The sequence below is a fragment of the Antennarius striatus genome, chromosome 13 (assembly GCF_040054535.1).
Source record: "Antennarius striatus isolate MH-2024 chromosome 13, ASM4005453v1, whole genome shotgun sequence".
In the NCBI taxonomy this organism is placed as follows: Eukaryota; Metazoa; Chordata; class Actinopteri; order Lophiiformes; family Antennariidae; genus Antennarius; species Antennarius striatus.
The window spans coordinates 666,567-687,688 of record NC_090788.1 but is presented as its reverse complement, the minus strand read 5'-3'; the positions used below and the strand labels follow the sequence as shown (position 1 = coordinate 687,688).

General features: G+C 51.5%; 1 protein-coding gene across 4 annotated transcripts in view; it reads left to right on the top strand.

The window, feature by feature from the left end:
* The window catches only part of doc2b (double C2-like domains, beta), a 38,950-nt gene extending 18,037 nt beyond the window's left edge, over nt 1-20,913 (top strand). For 2 of the 4 annotated variants that reach the window (XM_068331746.1, XM_068331745.1), the window contains 7 exons: nt 4,080-4,154; nt 7,396-7,505; nt 9,868-9,994; nt 11,787-11,944; nt 12,690-12,771; nt 13,859-13,955; nt 14,638-19,581. In XM_068331746.1, coding sequence (XP_068187847.1) covers nt 4,080-4,154; nt 7,396-7,505; nt 9,868-9,994; nt 11,787-11,944; nt 12,690-12,771; nt 13,859-13,955; nt 14,638-14,771 — 783 coding nt within the window. In that variant the 3' untranslated portion in view covers nt 14,772-19,581. Of the gene's footprint in view, nt 1-4,079; nt 4,155-7,395; nt 7,506-9,867; nt 9,995-11,786; nt 11,945-12,689; nt 12,772-13,858; nt 13,956-14,637; nt 19,582-19,606 lie in introns of those variants that run through there. The other 2 variants (XR_011037852.1, XR_011037853.1) reach the window with 2 other exon arrangements.
* Nucleotides 20,914-21,122: the final 209 nt, after the last annotated feature.

Sequence of the window (21,122 nt, the reverse complement as noted above, 5' to 3'; positions counted from 1 at the left end):
CACGCCCACCTGAGTGCCACGCCCACGTGACTCCTCCCCCGACCCCGGTCCCAGTCCAGGTGTTCAATCAATCCTGTCCATGTGGGAGGGGCTTCATGGTTCTGTTCTGCTGCTGTTTGTGTTTCTGTCCCCCACCAGCCTGACAGGAAGCCACACCCCCTCTTCCTCATTTGGGCGTGGCCTCCTGGTCCACAGGCAGCGTGGGTAATCTCTCCCAGCGATGTTACGACGCTGTTTAGTCGTTTATTTAACCCCCCGCCCCCCCCGACACATGTCAGCTGATCAATAACACGTCTTCAAGGACGCCTCTGGCATCGACTCGAACGTGCCCCCCCAGCCCCGCCCCGCCCCCCCGGCGCCTCTTTAAAGCCCCTCCATCATCGGCGCTGACGTCCGTCGGTGACGACCGTGACCCGTGTGTCGACTCGCCTTGACCCTGACCCCGCCCCCCCATCCCAGGGGGCCTGTCAGGTGTTAACATGCCCCCCCCCCGGGTCGATCAGCACCATCCTCCAGCTGAGTGTTACCACGGCGAGGAAGATGAAGAAGAAGAGGATGAGCGGTGGTTTCCTGAAGCAGCCTCCTCTTCAGGAAGCTGGCGGGGGGCTGGACTTCCTGTCCAGGCGGGGGGGGGGGTTCTCCTGGATGAATGAGCGTGATGGATGTCGCCCATCTGCCCCTCTCCTCGGTCATTTTGGGGTAATTATGATCAGGAAAGTATTCACAGCGCAATCAGCGGCGTGACGCAGCTGTCCGCTCGTCCCCCCCTCCGGCGCCGCCACCCCCCCGGCTCAGGTGCGACCTGACGCCAACAAAAAGAAGTGGATGACATCAACCTCTGCAGTCTGCGCCAGGAAACACCGGTGGGGGGGTTTCAGGTGTTTCAAATACGCCTGAATATTTGATGTGTTCGCTCACCCACAATGCACCTGGAGGACGGCGAGAAAATAAGAAACAAGATTGAGGATGAAAGGTCACGGCCGGGGCGCAGATTGGGGTGGGGGAGGGTGTGTTGTTTTACCCACGCGGCAGATTCCCTCTGTCCACCCCCCATCCTCCAACACGTGGTAAAGAACGAGATGCGGTCTCACTGAGGTCGTGTCCATCCACCAACACGTGGTAAAGAACGAGATGCGGTCTCACTGAGGTCGTGTCCATCCACCAACATGTGGTAAAGAACGAGATGCGGTCTCACTGAGGTCGTGTCCATCCTCCAACACGTGGTAAAGAACGAGATGCGGTCTCACTGAGGTCGTGTCCATCCACCAACATGTGGTAAAGAACGAGATGCGGTCTCACTGAGGTCGTGTCCATCCACCAACACGTGGTAAAGAACGAGATGCGGTCTCACTGAGGTCGTGTCCATCCACCAACATGTGGTAAAGAACGAGATGCGGTCTCACTGAGGTCGTGTCCATCCTCCAACACGTGGTAAAGAACGAGATGCGGTCTCACTGAGGTCGTGTCCATCCTCCAACACGTGGTAAAGAACGAGATGCGGTCTCACTGAGGTCGTGTCCATCCTCCAACACGACCGCCACCAGACCCCGGCGTCGACTCGCTGACACTTGAACGCGTCGCAGTAGCTGAAGCGATTTGTCAATGTGAACTAATTGTTTCCCGTTTCCGCGCTGACAGCTGCCCCTGAACGTGACGGCGTTCCGCGGTGTTTCTGACGGGGGGGGTGGAGTCCGCTGACAGTAACTCCTGCTGGGCGTGGAGCCCAGCTCCTCCATTAGCGCCATGATGGAGGCGAACGGACGCCGTCTTTGTTTTGTTTTTCCCTTTCGGTCCATTGCAGACGGAGAACAGTTAAAGTAGCTTCAGGCCGTGTGTTCAGCGTCTCTATTGGATGAGACGAGTCCTGATCACTGCTGATTGGCTCACATTCACCCACTAACACATCTGGGCTCTCATCAGTCGGGTCTGACGCCTCACGTCTGATTGGATTCAGTGTGGTTGATCAGGAAGAAGGGATCAATATTACCAGACACTGATGATGTCATATGTGTTTAACACACAGGACGTTAAACAGTCGTCAAACACACCACACACACGATGACATCATCATCCACTGAACCAATGACTGACTCTGATTCAGGTGGATGCTTTACTCAAGATATTTCACTGTGTGAACCTGGACTGTTTCACTCTGTGGACCTGGATGTTGTGTCATAAGTTTAAATAAATGACGTTGAGCTGCTGTGCATTGTGGGTAAATGTCGGTGGGGGGGCCGCTGCAGGTGATTGGTGGATGACTTCCTGGTCAGACTGTTGGTTGTTTGTTGACCTGAAGTGACTTCGTTTCTCTCTATGACCTCCAGACAGGATCTTAAGTCCTCGTCACGACTCTTCAAACTACTTCCTGGTTAGCGCCGCAGACAGGAAGTGGAACACGAGCCTCCGACGCGGCGCCACCATGAACGTTTAAAGACGCTAATTTGTCTGATGAGCCTCCTGTGAGAATCAGCGAGTCGCAATCAGGACGGGAAATCGATAGGAGGAGGAACACGAAATGGTTCCACTAAATGGGGGGGGTGTTGACCTCCATCAGGCATCCTTTATTCCCCCCCATTCGTGGACTCTTTCTCCTCGCCCCCAGCGCCCACAGATGACCTTTACGGCCGCTTGATCTCACAGTCGCATTGATTGGCTTTTAAAAGGAGTGGGTTTTGGGTCGGCGCCCCCCGTTTACAGACCAATCAGGAGGGTCCATCCAGTGGGGGGGGCAGGCAACGACCCCACGGAGTCAGACAGGAAGAGACCCCAAGACAACGTGGGACAACAGGAAACAGCAAAACGACTGAATACTGAAACAGTCCAGGTTCACACAGTGAAACAGTCCAGGTTCACACGGTGAAACAGTCCAGGTTCACACAGTGAAACAGTCCAGGTTCACGCAGTGAAACAGTCCAGGTTCACACAGTGAAACAATCCAGGTTCATACAGTGAAACAGTCCAGGTTCACACAGTGAAACAGTCCAGGTTCACGCAGTGAAACAGTCCAGGTTCACACAGTGAAACAATCCAGGTTCATACAGTGAAACAGTCCAGGTTCACACAGTGAAACAGTCCAGGTTCACACAGTGAAACAGTCCAGGTTCACGCAGTGAAACAGTCCAGGTTCACACAGTGAAACAATCCAGGTTCATACAGTGAAACAGTCCAGGTTCACACAGTGAAACAGTCCAGGTTCACGCAGTGAAACAGTCCAGGTTCACGCAGTGAAACAGTCCAGGTTCACACAGTGAAACAGTCCAGGTTCACACAGTGAAACAGTCCAGGTTCACACAGTGAAACAGTCCAGGTTCACACAGTGAAACAGTCCAGGTTCACGCGGTGAAACAGTCCAGGTTCACACAGTGAAACAGTCCAGGTTCACGCAGTGAAACAGTCCAGGTTCACACAGTGAAACAGTCCAGGTTCACACAGTGAAACAGTCCAGGTTCACGTAGTGAAACAGTCCAGGTTCACGCAGTGAAACAGTCCAGGTTCACACAGTGAAACAGTCCAGGTTCACGCAGTGAAACAGTCCAGGTTCACGCAGTGAAACAGTCCAGGTTCACACAGTGAAACAGTCCAGGTTCACGCAGTGAAACAGTCCAGGTTCACGCAGTGAAACAGTCCAGGTTCACGCAGTGAAACAGTCCAGGTTCACGCAGTGAAACAGCGACATTGGAGAAAATAAGTTGCTCTGGAAGGTGACAGTGTGACGATGTCAGAATTGATCTGTGTGAGTGATGCTGGTGTTCTAACCAGCAGTGTGTGTGTGTGTGTGTGTGTGTGTGTGTGTGTGTGTGTGTGTGTGTGTGCGTTCTGTGTGTGTGTGTTTGGTGTGATTCTATCAGGAGACACTATTTTCTTTGTGAACATGTCGGTAACCAGTGGGTGAGTTTTAGATAGAATTCCTCTGGATGTTCGTACACATGGGTTCTGGTTCTGGGTCATGTTTCTGGTTCTGATTCCGGTTCCGGTCCTGGTCCTGGTCCTGGTTCCTGGCTCTGATTCCGGTTCTGTTCCTGGTTCTGGTTCTGGTTCTGTTTGGCGGGTCTGAACCGTGTCTTTGGTTTCCTCCACAGGGCCTGAAGCCGATGGACTACAACGGGCTCTCAGACCCCTACGTCAAGTTACACCTTCTACCCGGCGCCAGCAAGGTGAGTCACGTGACGCGGGTTCACTTCCTGTTTAGGACTGCCACACGTAGACTTTTCGGGGGGGAGGGGGGGTATCAGCCAGCTCTGCATGGACTTGAACCTGACTGTACGGGCGCTAATTAGCGCAGCCTGCTACCCATTAAGCCATCATGCTATCACAGATTAGCAACTCATTAGCTCGCGTCGCGGTCAGTCATGATTAAACCCATGTTTTATGCAGATCATCTGTTATTAGCACGACATGTTAGCTAGCGTGTTTGCGGGTGTGTTCCAGTCTGGCGGCAGACGGACGGCTGGGGGTGTGGCTAATAAACTCATTTACGCCCCGACAGGAAGTCGTTAGCGGTGACAGACACTGACGGCGGTCTGTTGTGACAGAACTTGTTATCTAGAAACGGAGCGAAGGCGCTGATTAGCATGAGACTGTAATTAGCATCAGACGGTGGGGGGGTGCAGGCTCTGATGACTGTAATGAAACCACAACTGTTGATTGTCACGGAACACACGGAACACTGAACGGACTGTCTTTTGCGGGGGAGGGGCGGCGGTCTGATCCGCGTCCGGGGGCCGGTCCCCGTGGTGTTGGTTCAGGTGACGTCATGGAGAACCGCTGCTAACGGCTCTTTATGGGCTTCGTCCATAAAGAGCCCCGACTGCCCCCCCACCCGCCATCTGTCAGGGGCCTGGCTCTCGGCCCCGCCCCCCTGATTAGACACCCAAAGGCTGATCCAACCAGGTGAGGTTCTGTAGACGCTCAGCTGGAGGCGTGGAGTCGAGGTTCTGGTGGATCGTTCTGGTGAGATCCAAACACTGAACCAGTTCACCCCAGATGGTGGAACGAGACTCCACCTCGTCTCGTCTCATCTCCATCTCATCTCATCTCCATCTCGTCTCATCTCCAACTCATCTCCGTCTCATCTCGTATCCATCTTATCTCGTCTCCATCTCGTCTCGTCTCCACCTCGTCTCCACCTCGTCTCCACCTCGTCTCCACCTCGTCTCCATCTCATCTCATCTCATCTCCGTCTCATCTCGTATCCATCTTATCTCGTCTCCATCTCGTCTCGTCTCCACCTCGTCTCCATCTCATCTCCATCTCGTCTCGTCTCCACCTCGTCTCCACCTTGTCTTCATCTCATCTCCATCTCATCTCATCTCCATCTCGTCTCGTCTCCACCTCGTCTCCATCCCATTTCGTCTCGTCTCCATTCCATTTCGTTCCATCTCCGTCTTGTCTCCATCTTATCTCGTCTCCATCTCGTCTCGTATCCATCTCATATCCATCTCGCCTTGTCTCCATCTCATCTGGTCTCCACCTCGTCTCCATCCCATTTCATCTCGTCTCCATCCCATTTCGTTGTATCTCCGTCTTGTCTCCATCTCATCTCGTCTCCATCTCGTCTCGTCTCTGATTTCCTCTCAGAATAATCATGAGGGTGGTTCTGAGAGGCTCATCTGGAGTGTCTGAGGAGGTCATGAGATCGACCGGCGCTACAATCAGACGTGAAGCTTGGCGCTCTGCTGCCGAGCCGCTGCAGAACCCTGTAATCAATATTAATCATTATTACCAAACTATTGACGACTTGTTGGCTGATTGGAGCTCATGTTTCATGGATTCCCTCGTCGGTGGAGTCGTTACCCCGGCGGGTCGTCGCGTCGCGTGAATAAACAGCCGGCGGCGTTCCAGAATCTTGCCGGATCGTTCGGAATCGATTGGTTTGTAGCGACTGAATTGATCCATATGGAAACACGACGTCGTTGATCGGTTATTGGGTTCTTTAATAAACCGTAACAGAAACGCTGGAGGCAGGAAGTGGAATAAGAATCCTCTGAAGGCTGATGCTGCTGTTTTTAGGGAGGAAGTGAACCTTCAGCTGTCTTGAGGTGTAACAGGGACAATAATCCTGATGCCTGGAACCTGATCCAGATTCAGTTCTTGGCTCATAAGCTGAAGACGTTACTGGGGTCGACCAATCAGGTGGCGTGACCTTATTTGGCCAATCGCGGTCTGGTGACATCATCACGGTGATTAATGATGTGCTTCTCCAGGACTTGTCTCGACTGGGTTTGACTGACGCTGGACTTTTGGAGTCTTTGGGACTTTTTAATTTGACTCAGGACTGGTTTTTGCCCCGGCGCCTCTGTTGGGTCTTTTTTAAATTAAAATCCATTTGAAGCCGAGCTCGGTGAAGAAATGCTGCAGTAATTGAGTTGATAAGAGGCGACGGCGGCTGAACCGACCCGTAACTTGTTGTTCGTGTCTGTGCGAGGCGTTGACGTGAAGATGAAACTCGTCTTTAGCACAGATTCCGTCTTTACTGGATTTATTTCCCTGAACCTCCAGAGTCACGACGTCTTTAGACGAAACGAATTTACGATTCTACTCAGAAGTTCTTCTGTTTGTTCTGCCAAAAAAACACTTAATGAAAAACGAGCAGGAAGTCCAACCGTTAGCGCAGCGCGACCTTCATGGACGTCCAGTCCGGCGCCGCTGAGTCATCGACTTTTTAACTTTAGACGACCGACTCAGTCTGAACAAGAACCAAAGGCAGGTGTCGAAACCCTAACCCTAACCCTAGACCCCAGCCTTCGACACCAATCTCAACTCAAACCCCAACGCTAAACCTGACTCAACCCTAAACCCAACCTTAACCCAAACCCCAACCCTAACCCTAAACCTAAACCCAACCCTTGACCCCAATCTCAACCTAAACCCAACCCTAACCCTAATCCCAATCTCAACATCCTCCAAGTTGAAGACTCCCCCCACCAATCAAAGACGGGCTAAACTAACACATCGCCCCCTGCTGGACGCGAGAGGGAAGTCGCCGGTTTTAGGTCTGGGTTGTGGATCCGTTTCACACCTTCTCCTGTCGTATCTGTTATATAACGACACAAGTAGTGAAGCTGCGACGCCTTTGAAGGCGTTGCGTGTTTAAGGTGCATCTGTTCGCCTGACGTGGACGTGGGAAAATGACTATTTATTGATACAACACTTTAAAATGTAACACGTTACACGTTTAACACTTCACCCTTAAAGAAAACGTTTTACACAGTCGGAGCCCATGAGCCGTGGTTCTATGCTGGGAATGATGTCAGACCTGGCAGCCGAGAGAAGGGGCGGCTGGTCTCCAGGAAACCTGGTAGAACTCTAAACGACTCTTCTCTCCGACTCGTGGTGGAACCTTATTGGTCGCTGGTTCTTCAGACGGGACATCTCTCGTCTCTCTTTGTCTTTCAGGCCAATAAACTCAGAACCAAGACGCTACACAACACCCTGAACCCGGTGTGGAGCGAGACCCTGACCTACTACGGCATCACCGACGAGGACATGGTCCGGAAAACCCTCAGGTACCCCCAGAAAGACCCGGAACATGTCGGGTTGAGGAGCAGAAAGGGAGTCTGTCTGGTTCTGTTTGTCCTGATCATATCATCGTCCATCCGGGGAACCTTCCAGGTCCTCCTGGAGGAACCCCAGCCCCCGTGTCCCCTCCCTGTGGGTCAGGAACCCTCCACAGGGGGGCCCCCGGAGGCCCATGACCAGGTGCTGACGCTCCTGTTTGACTGATGTGGCTGTTCTACAGTTGGTTCAGGACTTTTCTACCATTACTTTACGAATGTTCTACTGTTCCTCTACATTTGTTCTATGGTTGTTCTATGACTCTTCTCCTGTTGTTCTCCTGTTGTTCTCCTGTTGTTCTCCTGTTGTTCTCCTGCTGTTCTCCTGTTGTTCTCCTGTTGTTCTCCTGTTGTTCTCCTGCTGTTCTCCTGTTGTTCTCCTGTTGTTCTCCTGTTGTTCTCCTGTTGTTCTCCTGTTGTTCTCCTGTTTTTCTCCTGTTGTTCTCCTGTTGTTCTCCTGTTGTTCTCCTGTTGTTCTCCTGTTTTTCTCCTGTTGTTCTCCTGCTGTTCTCCTGCTGTTCTCCTGCTGTTCTCCTGTTGTTCTCCTGCTGTTCTCCTGTCGTTCCCTCCAGACGTTCTCTCCACAGCTGGCGATCGATGGAGGGATGTAGACTGTCCTCACCTCACCGTCATAAATTATTCCCAGCCTCGTATTCATAATTCAGACTGGATGACTGTCTCCAGTCCCTCACAGCTGGCGCGTCCTCCGCTGATCCGCTCTGATTGGTCGCTAACCGTGTTAGCGCTCTGCTAATGTCTGGCGCTGATGATGTTCTGTAACTCTCCTCCTGTGGCTCCATAACAACCGTGATCGTCGGCACACCGCCTTCTCGCCACAGAGTCTATCGGCGCGACGCCGAACCCATTTTTCATCGGCGCCACTCAATTCTCCTCTGAGATTGGAACTGAGCGCCAGCTGCTCGCGTGGCAGATCTGTTCTACCGCGGCTTCTGATTGCATCCCTCCGACGGTCACGCATCCCTCACGCCATCGGGCGTGCCGCGGTTCCTCCACACGGCCGCTGATTATTCGGAGAAAAACACTTGAAGCCGGCGGCGGGAGCCGCCGCGCAGTGACTCATGTTGGCGCTGAGTGCTCTCCGCGTTTATTGAAGACCCGGATCCACCTGAGAGCGGCGCCGGCCCACAACAATAATTGGCATTCATTATGAATGTAATGAAATGGTGGAGAGGCGCGTGGAGCCGGCGCTCGGGGGAGGGGTGTTTGTCTTGCCGGCACCATCAATCATTACCTTCCGGAGGCGGTGACCCCCCCCCCCCCAATAGAAGGAATCTTCACTTGATTGGAGATGAAGCAGAAACATTTTCCGTCACGTATTCGCGTCACGTTTGTGCGTCACCCACTTTATGCTCACCTTCCACCTTAGCTTCAACATGTAGACCCCCGGCCAATAGGAACGCTCGATTCGGACACCAGTTGTTTTTTATGGTTCCCAGTAAATCACAGATTCAGATACGTTTCAGTCGTCGAAGATCGTAAAAGCGTGCTGAAGCACTGCAGCATCCTTTACTCCAGTGGAAGTCCAGCTTCAGAAATGAACGTCTAAGCGTGGTGAAGCACAGAAGTTAAAGTCTCCTTTTGGATCATACGTCAAAAACGAAACCATGTTTTGATCGTAAGGAGAGCAGAAACCTCAGATTTTCCTTCGTACGTTCGTATTCCCAACCGGTTTTCCGTTTTCGTGGGTCACGGGGGTTGCTGAAGTCAACGCTAGTTGACCCCAGATCGAATCAGCGCCATCCTGGACAACATCCTGGATAACAACCACAGTCCAGAGAGTTCCCTGAATGCTGAAGGTGATTCAGCTCCGCCCTGAAGGCGTCCCCATGGCAACAGTGTCCGGGCTCTAACACTATCAACAGGAAGTCAGGACGAGAGATGTTCCACACGGCTTGAAGCTCTGATTGGTTGGTCTTGTCGTGTGAATCGGGATGGAGATTATAAACTGAAGTCTTCTTCTTCTTCTTCACGTTCCATCCGTCTGCAGCTCGGGTGCGTCGGATGCGGTCGGATGAAGGTTTGAGCTGGATTAAGTCAGGAAGGCGTTCAAACGGTTCCCTCCTGTTCTAACATTTGGGGTCTTGTGGGTTTCATGGATCAGAATTATCTAAAATCTGCCGTTAAACTCTAACCAACCAATCAGAGCTGAGCTCTGAGGACGCCAAGGGGCCGGGGGCGCCGGGGGCAGCAGAACCGAGCCCCCCCCGATGGAGGATGAAGGTCTCTGGGATGAACTGACTGGTGTAACGGCGGTGAGCCTCCTGGTGAACGAGTGTCTTGGTTCTCTCCTCAGGATCTCGGTGTGCGACGAGGACAAATTCCGCCACAACGAGTTCATCGGAGAAACCAGGATCCCCCTGAAGAAGCTGAAGCCCAACCAGCTGAAGAACTTCAACAACTGCCTGGAGAAGCAGCTCCCTGTGAGTCCACAGCGGGTCTGCTGGACCCGCAAGGTTCTACTTGGTTTAAGGGTTAGGGTTAGGCTCAGGGGTGGGGTTAGGACTGGGGTTAGGCTCAGGGGTGGGGTTAGGACTGGGGTTAGGGTTAGGGGTGGGGTTAGGACTGGGGTTAGGCTCAGGGGTGGGGTTAGGACTGGGGTTAGGGTTAGGGGTGGGGTTGGAGTTTAGGGTTGGGGTTAGGATTAGGATTGGGGTTGGGGTTGGGGTTAGAGTTGTTTCAGTGAACTCAGGTTGTTGACGGCGTTGTTTTCCCGGCTCTGATTGGACAAACACCAGGCACCTGTGCCTGTTCGTTTCGTTCACCTGGAGCTCCCTGAACAGCTGTGTCCTCGTCACCACGGCGACCAGCCGCCCGCCTCTCTGTCATGGATGTGTCTGTCTGGCGGCACTGACTCTGGAGCTGCCCCCGGCGCTGGGGGGGGGCGTCTGGGATCAGTTGTTCTTCACGGCGGGGCGGTGGTTAATCTGCCGGACCGGCGGGGCGTCCCGGCGTGGGTTTACCGTCGGGTGACGTGACGTCGCGGCGCTGCTGGGACGAGTTACGGCCCACATTTCAGATTCAAGGTCAACTTCATCGACATCCACATCGTGACATCTGTGTTGACCACGACCCGAGTCCAGTAAGAACCGCTAACGGTTAGCGTCTTTTCAGCGTCTGCTTCGGCTCTGTTGGTGAGCTAACGAGCTAACGCTAACGATGTCCGTGCTGTCATGCAGGTGATGCTCAGACAGTCAGGTAGGAGGTGTCTGGTTACAAAAGCGCCTTCGATTCGATTAGTGGACATCCTGCCTCTGATCCTAATTGCCCCCCCCCACCCCCCCGCCCCCCAGGAGACGGCGGCGGTGGAATTAGCTGGGAACCGCTAAGCAAACACGGCGGCGCGGCGGTGTGTTTGCTTATGAAGTTGATTTCATGTTTGAGCCGCTGATGGGAACAGGAAGCGGAGGCGCGCCGACCCCATGCGGTCGCAGACGGGCTCTGATTGGTGACTAATGATGTCACATGCTAATCAGCGCGTTTGTTTGTCGGCTGAACGTTTCCTGAACCCGACGCTCGTTTTCCTGTCAGGCAAACAAGTTCCAGTTAAAGGAGACAGGAAGTAGGAAACGAGCAGACGACTAAATGGATGTGACGGGGGGGTGGGGGGTGATTCTCTGGAGACGCCAGATTAGCGTCCGGCTCAGTCGCTAATGGTCTGATTGACTCCGCCTCTTTTCTGTATGTCCGTTTCCAGAGTCTGTTTGTCCGTTATTGACCAGACTTTTACTCGTCTTCATTTTGTCGGGCGTCGTCTGGAAAGCAAAGTAATCTGATTACTTTTTCTGGACCTACGCTACTCGTGACTAGCTCAGTGATCACCGCTCAGTCAGGAAGACACGCGGAAGGAAAACCTCATCAATGTCAATGTGGGCGTCTCACAGCCCCATTCACGCCGCTAATGCTAATGCTAATAAGTTAGTAGCATAGAAGCTGATGTAGGGGACCGCCCCGTGTTGATTCACACAATCAGCAAAGTGGGGGCGTCGCTCTGGAGTTACTTTTCTGAGTCACAGCAAAGGGAGGACCCCTGAGCGGCCGGTTGGTTAGCAACTGTTAGCAGCTGTTAGCGGCTGTTAGCAGCTGTTAGCAGCTGTTAGCGACTGTTAGCAGCTCTCTGGAGCTTCAGTGACAGACATAGTTTAAGATGTAGTTCAAGTATCAGGTGTAGCGGCTGACAGCCAATCAGCAGCCAGTATTTCTTCTTCTCCTCAGGTGAACAAGACGGAGGAGAAGTCTCTGGAGGAGCGCGGGCGCATCATGATCTCCCTGAAGTACAACACCCAGAAGTCCTGCCTGGTGGTGGGGATCATCCGCTGCGCTCACCTCGCCGCCATGGACGCCAACGGTTTCTCCGACCCCTACGTCAAAACGTGTGTGCTGACGCCCCCCCTCCCCCACCCCTCACCCCCCAAAAAGACGAGACACTTTAGCTTTGACTCGGAGCCTCGTGTCGAGCGATTCATCGTCGTCACGCTATTTTCAGTGGCCGGGCGGGGCTCGGCGTTGGGAGGGATTAGCTGGCGCCGCCGCGTCGGCCTACCTGTGATTACCAGGACGACAGGAGAGGCCGTCCGGCGCGGCGGCGGAGCGATTCCCACGTCTCCATCGGCTCCAATCAAAGAGCAATTAATGTCCGACGAACACGTCCAGAACAAAAGGAGGCGCCGGGAGACGATTCTGAGACAGAGAACCTCCCCAAGCCTGAAGGACGAGCAGATAACGGTTCACCGGGGGGGGGTCGTCATGACTACGGTCGGGTGTAAACATGACTGTGGTTCGCAACAGGCTAAATGACTCCTCCCACTGATGAACGGTGGGCGGAGTCACATCAAAACTCGGGATAGCGATGCTAAAGCAATGGAACCTGATCCAGAACCTGATTGGTTCTCTCGCCATGAGAACCAATCAGAAGTCAGAACAGACTGAGAAACCTTTAACCTTTGACCTTGTTCCTTCCTACGCTGCGTTCCATTACCGATGAAGACCCGTCGGCTGACTCTGGGTCGGCGCTGATGGAGAGCTGCTGGACGCGTTCCATTCAGATCAGGGTCTGGTGCGCTGGCGCCCTCTAGAGGCCATTCCAGGTCTGACACCTCCCCCTCTGCTCTCCTGCAGCTACCTGAAGCCAGACGAGAACAAAAAGTCGAAGCACAAGACGGCCGTGAAGAAGAAGACCCTCAACCCCGAGTTCAACGAGGTAAAGCCACGCCCCCACCACACCCCGCCCACAGCTCCAGCGAGCCCGCCTCCTGCTGGATGTGGGCGGAGCTGCAGGTGGAGGAACCACACCACGGTCTGGGTCTGTGGACCTTCCTCTTCCTCGCTCTCACCAGATCACATGACTCACGGTGACCAATAGAGGCCGTTTGGTCCCGCCCCTTATTAGTCCTCTAACAGACTCCGCCTCTCTGGATGCTGTCTAACCTGTTGCTAGGTAACCTCTTTAATTTGAGACGTTCCACCAACTTTTAAAACTCTTTTAATCTGATTTTTTTTCGAACTTTCATTATCAAATCCAAAATGACAAAACCTGAAACCTTTAAAGTTCTCAAGATTTGAATTCCTTTCATTAATGTTTTTATTATTATTATCAATTTATTTTATTACAAATCGTCACATCCTGTTTGTATTTACGTTTGGAAACAGAAATAAAGCGTTGAGTTGGTAACGTTTATATTTCTGCATTAATAATCGTGACAAATCCCGCAGCTCCGCCGAGCGTTTTAGCCTCTTTCAGCTCGTTTTGGTTTTATTTTACCGCCAACCAGCTGACAGTTAGCCGTTTAGCATTTATCAACCGAAATAGCAGAGAGACAAAAGTCAAGTCCTAAGAATAGAAATCATGAGGAGCTGAGATGGGTCCGTGTTTCTGGAGGGATGTCACAGGCTGCCCCGCCCCCCGGCGCCGTCCGTCCCGGTGCGAGCGAATCGCTGTGGACCAGCCGTGTGACATTTCCTTGACATTCTTAGCTTCCGTCTTCCTCCGTCGCCGGTTGGTCTTTCTGAGAGCGTCGGAGTCGTTTGTCCTCGAATGGATTCCCGACGGAAATGCAGGAAAAACGAAGACGCCAGGCGAACGATGATGTCATGATGATGTCATATGGTAGAAGCCCATCAAAGTATCTGGTGACATCAAACAGCTGATGATGAGAACATCCAGCTCTCTTCTCGGCCTCCTGTTGGTGGCTTTTGACTCACTGATTGGTTGAAGGCAGGAAGGAGGAGGAGGAGCGTCCACCCCGTGGCGACGACGCCGCTTTTCACACCGTCTGCTTTTCTTCCAGGAGTTCTGTTACGACATAAAATATGCAGACCTGACCAAAAAGACGCTGGAGGTGACCGTGTGGGACTACGACATCGGGAAGTCCAACGATTTCATCGGTAAGAACGACGTAAACGCCGTCCAATAGGAGATAAAAACGTAAAACTGAGAGTTCAAAGGTCAAAACAACGACCTTCAAACTGGAGTCCGAACTCCAGGACGGGTGAGGGCGGTGAACGTGAACAAACGGAATCTGTCGCTCCTCGGCGGGGGTCAGGGAATGAAAGCGGACAGCTTAGCGTTAGCATTCCGCTGTTGTTTCCCTCCAGCCAATCAGAGCGCAGTCACATCTGTTCTCCTCTCTACACCCTGATTGGTGAAGCCTTTAGAGATAACGTTTAGTCCTCGCCGTGGCAACGGGAAACAAGACGACGGCCTCAAGGGCAGCTGGTAAAAACACCCCCCCATTCAGAACCGGGTTAAATAAATCCATCAGTGGAGGCGTGGCTAATGCATCTGAGGAGGAGTCAGGACGTTTGATTGGCGGAGAATGGATGGATGGATGGATGGGTGGATGGATGGGTGGATGGATGGATGGATGGATGGATGGATGGATGGATGGGTGGATGGATGGATGGATGGATGGGTGGATGGATGGATGGGTGGATGGGTGGATGGATGGATGGATGGATGGATGGATGGCGATGGCAGCAGTCTGTGCTGTTGCCACAGCGATCGGCTGTTGTGCCATCCCCCCTCGTCCGGGGCTTCTCTGACTCGCTGTCTCGCGTCTCCCCACAGGTGGAGTCTCTCTGGGGATCAACGCCAACGGCGAGCGGCTCAAACACTGGTTTGACTGCCTCAAAAACAAGGACAAGAAAATCGAGCGCTGGCACACTTTGACCAATGAATTACCCGGTTCTCTAAATGACTGATGACCCCCCCGCCCCGGACCCGGTAACCCGTCCCACCTGCCCCCGGCTGGACCTGACAGGACTCCTGCCTTCCTTTTCCTCTCCTCTGTTCCGGAGCTGCTGGCCACCGACGCCTCATGGAGACCCTCCTCCAATCCTCCGACGGCGACACTCGACCAGCCAAACCAATCAGAATGTAGAGTTCATCCTTTACCAGTGAGTCCTTCTCTTCCCGTAGCGAATGACGAGCAGACGAACGCGTCCTGATGGTTCTAGAGGTGATGTAGCATTGTTTCATTCGGGCAGAGCTCCTCCTCCTGATTTACCCCAAAGCTACCAAATAAACCAGTCACTGATTGTTTTGTCCGACTAAAGAAGGTTTTATGTTTTTACCCTCACAGCCTCCACTAGTTCGTAGAATCTGTAGGATGGACCTAAAAGCAAGACAGGAACTCAGAACCTCCTTAAAACACCAGTGAAGGCCTCAGTATGCTTCAAACCATCTAGATCGTCAATCTGTCCTCAAAGAGAACCAGTCTAGAGGTCCGGTCCAGAGAACCAGTCCAGTGAACCAGTCTAGAGAACCCATCCAGAGAACCAGTCTAGAGAACCAGTATACAGAACCAGTCTAGAGAACCAGTCTACAGAAACAGTCTAGAGAATCAGTCCAGAGAACCAGTCTAGAGAACCAGTCTAGAGAACCAGACCAGAGAACCAGTCTAGAGAACCAGTCTAGAGAACCCGTCCAGAGAACCAGTCTAGAGAACCAGTCCAGAGAACCAGTCTAGAGAACCAGTCCAGAGAACCAGTCTAGAGAACCAGTCCAGAGAACCAGTCTAGAGAACCCATCCAGAGAACCAGTCTACAGAAACAGTCTAGAGAACCCGTCCAGAGAACCCGTCCAGAGAACCAGTCCAGGGAGAATCCCGACTCTAAAGTCGTGACTGAAGGTCTGTCGGGACCGTCGTGTTCTAAAGCACTCCGTCTGTCTGACTTTGTGATTATTCTGCCTCCCGTTTTTATTTCCGTGTTCCTTCTTTTCGTCTTCTCCGATGTCCTCCTGTCCTCTCTGTCTTCCTTCATCCACCGTCTCTCTGGTCTTCCTGTTTCCTGGTGTCTCCATCCCATCCCAAACCATCCTGTTCCTGTTCCTCTGATCCGGTCCAACCTGGTCTCTCCTAGATATGAACCTTCACATCGTTATTTCTGTGGTCCAGTCCTGTCTCTCTGTTGCCCTCTAGTGGCTTTATCGATGTCTCTAGACCACAGCTCCTTTGACGTCTACTGAGGCCTCTGGTGATCGTCTCACTGAACCGATGTGGTTCGTTTAGAGACGTCACCAGATTCACGCCACAAACAGGAAGTTAGACAGAATCCAACCGTTTCTATTCCTGACCTGACAAACTCCTTCACTGCTACCCTGCCTGTCCAATCAGGACGAGGTGAAGCCAGGCGTCCCAGCTCCGCCCATAGAGTTGCCCAGTTTGGTGGTCGACGAGTGTTTCACCCGTTCAGGTCTCAGAACCCGGACTCTTACGTTTTCTTCATTGTTAACTAGTCGCCAGAACATGAGGAAGACTTCAGTGAGCTTTAGAAGCGATGGTCCTTCAGGGGGGGTCAAGTGGTCAGACTGAGACGATGGTATGCTCGCAAAATATGCATTTAGAAATTCAAACTGGTCATGAATTCTGGGTAAAAGGGCGTGGCATTGTTTCCAGTCACGTGGACCAAAGGGCTGTTAGACCAATCTGAGTCTGTTGAAAGTTGGGTCTGGACAATCAACGTCCTCCAGGTTGGGGGTAGGGTCTGGATCTAGAGGGTCTGGGATGTGAACCCCAATATGGTTCTTTGTGGAGGAATCTGAAGGCTGAGTTCAGTTTTCGGTCCCGTTTACGTGACAAGGGGTCCTGCGACACGACAAGCTGCAATGTCTAAGCCTGGCCAGTAGGTGGCAGAAGTTTTCAAATCAACCCCACGGAAGAACTTCATAGAGATGCAGCGACTTTACATGGAAGGAACATTAACTCAACAGTCTGCTGAAGCCACTTAGACCCAGGACTGACATTTGCAAAGGGGGGGTCGTGTTGTGTGTCTTCAAGGAATAACTTTGTGTTTGTACGATCTGGAACCTGCTTTTAAAGGTTCTAAGGAAACCGCTGTTGTTGACCCTTGTCGTGTAAACGGGCCCTCGGGGTGAGGACCCCAAACCTCCAGATGGAACTGAGTTGGTTCAACACCTGGTGAGGACCCCAGGGGAGACCCAGATGTTGCTTGATCCAGGACCGATGAGTCGTGGGTCGTGGGTTTGACCTCACAGAGCTGTAGATAGTCTCCATGTTGACCCCTGAACCCCAGACCGGGTGAACCCTGCGGTCGGACCACCAGCTGGGCGACTCTGATTTGTCGAGACTCTTGTTTACACTAAAAACTGGCCGACAGCGGCTAACGTGTCTGAAAATGTTCCTCCTGTCTGTCAAAAGGGCAAAAATTCAAACGTTTACGTGGAATAAAAAAAGATGTTGACCTGTAACTAAAGCATGTATTGTTTACAACAGCCTGCTGTTTGCTGCCGTGAGCTTAGCTGAGATGGGCGGGGCAAGAAGGGCAGAATTTTTACTCTCCTAGCCGTGTGTGTATTATTACTATGTTGTTGCATCAGTGGAAGGTTTTTCTAATGTTCCAGACAGAATGTTGACCCCCCTGCTCCACGTGGATCCGACAGAATGTACAGCTTAGCGCTCCGTGTTGTTGATATTGTTCATTTGTCCAATCAGAGCCCTGAGCTCAGACTCGTGTTTCCTGGAAACGTTCCAGGAGCATGTTAGCAACATTTACCAGTTAGCTTCATTCCATGTGTTTGATGCCCCCTGTAGAGCTGGTCTGGGGCCGTCAAGACAAGTCTCTACTGTGGTTAGCACAGCGGTCCCCAACCCCCGGGTCCTGGACCGGTACCAGACTGGTCTGTGGGTCAGTCGGTGCCGGTCCATTGGTCAATGTTACCATCGTTTTATTTTGGTGTACTTATCTGCCGGTCCGTGATGCAAAAACGTTTGGGGACCACTGTGTTAGCATGTTGCTAAGGGTTTTCAGAAGCAGTTGGTTACTTACTGTGTAAAGAGCCTGAGTGTTGACTTTTGCTAATAAATAACCCAAAGCTAATCATCAGTGCAGTGAAAAAAGCTCCAATATTATCTCCGATAGCAATTCCTGCTAGCTCCTGCTAGCTAATGCTGTCGGGAATAGATCAATAAATTAATTATTCAAGAGTTAAAATCTGCATATAGGAAAACGAGCTGCAGATGTAGCGCTGGATGCACGTGTGCTAGTGTTAGCCACAGGCTGCTTGCAGTTGTGCAAAAGTTAGCTGAAGGCTAGACATGCTAACATTGGCTACAGCTGTTCCAAACATTGAGGCACTGAATTGGTCACGTGACCCGGCGTCGCCCAGACGGTACCTAACCCTAACCAGAACTGAACGCCCCTCGACTCGCCCCCACCTGGGGTTTCTGAGTCGGGCCCTGCGGTGCGACCTTTGCTTGGCCCCACCTGTCAGGTGCAGCGATTGCTAACGCTATGCTAACAGTCGTCATGCGGCGTTCAGGATTCCAGTCAGGCCTGATGCTAACAGCTTCGTTAGCGACAGGACTGGCGTGACGACGCTGTCACTTTAATAATCAGCGCCACCGCCGCTCTCTAGCGTCCATTCATTGTGTCGTTTGCCCTTTTTGACCCGTAGTTTTATCGCCTCCGCCGCTTTTATTACAGCTGTTGTTTTCTCATCACCACAAATTGATTTGTACAGATTGGAATCACAGCTGCAGAATAAATAGAAGTGGAACGCATCCCACGCTCACGTTTCTTTAGGAAAGGAGTTCATCCAAAAAAACCCAGGATGAAGTCATCAGGGTGGAGTCTGGAATGACGGCGTTGATTATTGATTATTGCTCCCATGGATATGTAACAACACAACCCACGTGGTTTGGTTTTGTAATCTGTCTGCCTTTGTATGCAAATCAGTATTATAACCAGAAAACAAACCTGCATGCATGTGTTCCTGGTTTGTCCTGAGACGACTTTGCCTAATGTTTGATACTGTTTTCTGTATAAAACAACTCAACACATGACTGTGGATGCTCTCAGATTATGCTAGAAGTCTACGAGTCTTTCTTCTGGACGACATTTTGTACCTTTGAACTCTATCGCATCGCCTGTTTGGCTGCTGTATTGATTATCAGAAAACGTGACGTGAATTAAAATCTATCCTTGATTTCCTTTTTAACCCCCAGAGTCTCGTTTGCCTTTTCTGACCTGAGTCAATGTGAAGAAACAGTCCAGGTTCACACAGTGAAACAGTCCAGGTTCACACAGTGAAACAGTCCAGGTTCACACAGTGAAACAGTCCAGGTTCACACAGTGAAACAGTCCAGGTTCACACAGTGAAACAGCCCTGCTAGAGGGGGACGATGTTTCACGTTTTACTGAATTATTATCACAGGATATTAATAAAATCAGACGTTGACAGGAGGAGAACAGAAACGACCTGTTGAAGCTTTTTGTCTTCACCTGGCGACAAACCTGATGATCCCTTTAGTTTACCCCCACGTCTGTAGATGTTACCCCCACGTCTGTAGATGTTACCCTCACGTCTGTAGATGTTACCCTCACGTCTGTAGATGTTACCCTCACGTCTGTAGATGTACCCCCACGTCTAGATGTTACCCCCACGTTTTCCTGACAGGTTGTGTTCTATCCTCCAGGAGCAGGAGAATATTTCTACAGAATAAACAGAAGTTTGCTTTCCTTCCACTTGAGGCTCCTGGTTTGGATCTCAGTGATTTATGTCTTTGACACAACAGAAATGAGTTTTCATCCCTGGATGGAGGAATGAGATGATGAACGAGGGGCGGGGGCGGCTCATGGACCTGACCTCTGAGGAGACGTCTGCAGGTGGAAACGGACCACAAGACGGATGAACCACCAGAACAAAGAGATGAGAAGCTGTGTTCCCTCTCTTAGAGACGGAGCAACAAGAACAGAGAGCACCAATCACACGTTAGGAACATTAATCCAGCTTCAGGTGGGACCGAATCAGGTGTGAACTTTATTATTCAAACCATTTCTGAAAACTATATTCTAAATCTGAACTTTAAACGACGTCCAGCTGAGTTTGACTCCTTCAGAATTAATAAATGAACTCCATGAAGCTCTGCAGAACCAGGATCGAATAATCCGGAGCACCAGATTAGGTTTAATCTGTCGTTTATCAGTCGGTGCGTCTCCACCTGGGGGTTTATGTCGCTGGTATTTCATGTTTTCCAGACTGTTCAAAGTCCGTTCATCCATGAGGAGGGTGTTTGCTCAGATCCCAGTGGTGTGCACTGGTGGGGGGGCGCTCCCTCTAAGACGCCGGCTGAGGTCTGCCCAGTTCCCATGATTCTTTTGGGTCACGGGGAGGAGATTAGCCCCCCCTCCTCCATTTTGCATGCCTGATGCCCCACCAACAGGAAGCAGCAGAGAAACATGGACACGGGTTCTGAAAATATCTGATCCACATTTTAATCAGATTAAATCCCTTTTGACTCGATACCCGAGTCCGACTGTGGGCCCCTGAGGGCCTCCACCAAAGTTTCCTCTGGCTCTGCCGTGACCAATCAGAGTCCACCAGCTTTAGTTTTATCTGTTTGGCACATGAGGACAAAAACACATCACTATTAATCAATTCATAATCAATAAATAAAATATATCCGTTCAGAGAAACATCCAGCTGTTTGTTTACAGCCTCATCATGTGATTTTAAAGACAACATGTGTATTAATTATTGTTTTTATGACGTAATAAACCTGATTTAGTGTCTCTGTAATGCTAAACTAACTGGTTTTCAGGTGAACAACATTTCCCATGATGACCTGCTTCGCCTCCGGACACGCCCCCCGCCGTTTGAATGGCAGGTTGTTTGTTTCAGTCCGACCAGCTGCCTGCGAACAAGGGGAAAAGCGCTGACAAGCTTCCGGATGTAGGACAGAGCGACTTCCTGTTTTCGTCACAATAAAAGCCTGATTTTATTGAACGTGAAGGACCGGAGGGGCTGTGAGTGAACGGCTCCGACCTCGTCAGATGACGTCATCAACCCTTCTTAGGCTGCGTTTCCAGACGCCTGTTTGATTTTCACTGTATTAAATGAAATTATTGCTTTTTTTTTTGCAGTTTTCATTTATTAAAATGTGATGATCTTTAAATATAACACTGAATTAAATTAGCTAGCTACGGCTAAGCTACTAAGCTACCGCACTACGAGTGCGGCTGTTCAACTCCGGCTGTTACTGTTGCTAGGCGACAGGAGCGTCTCTACGTGAGACACCAGATTAGATAGAC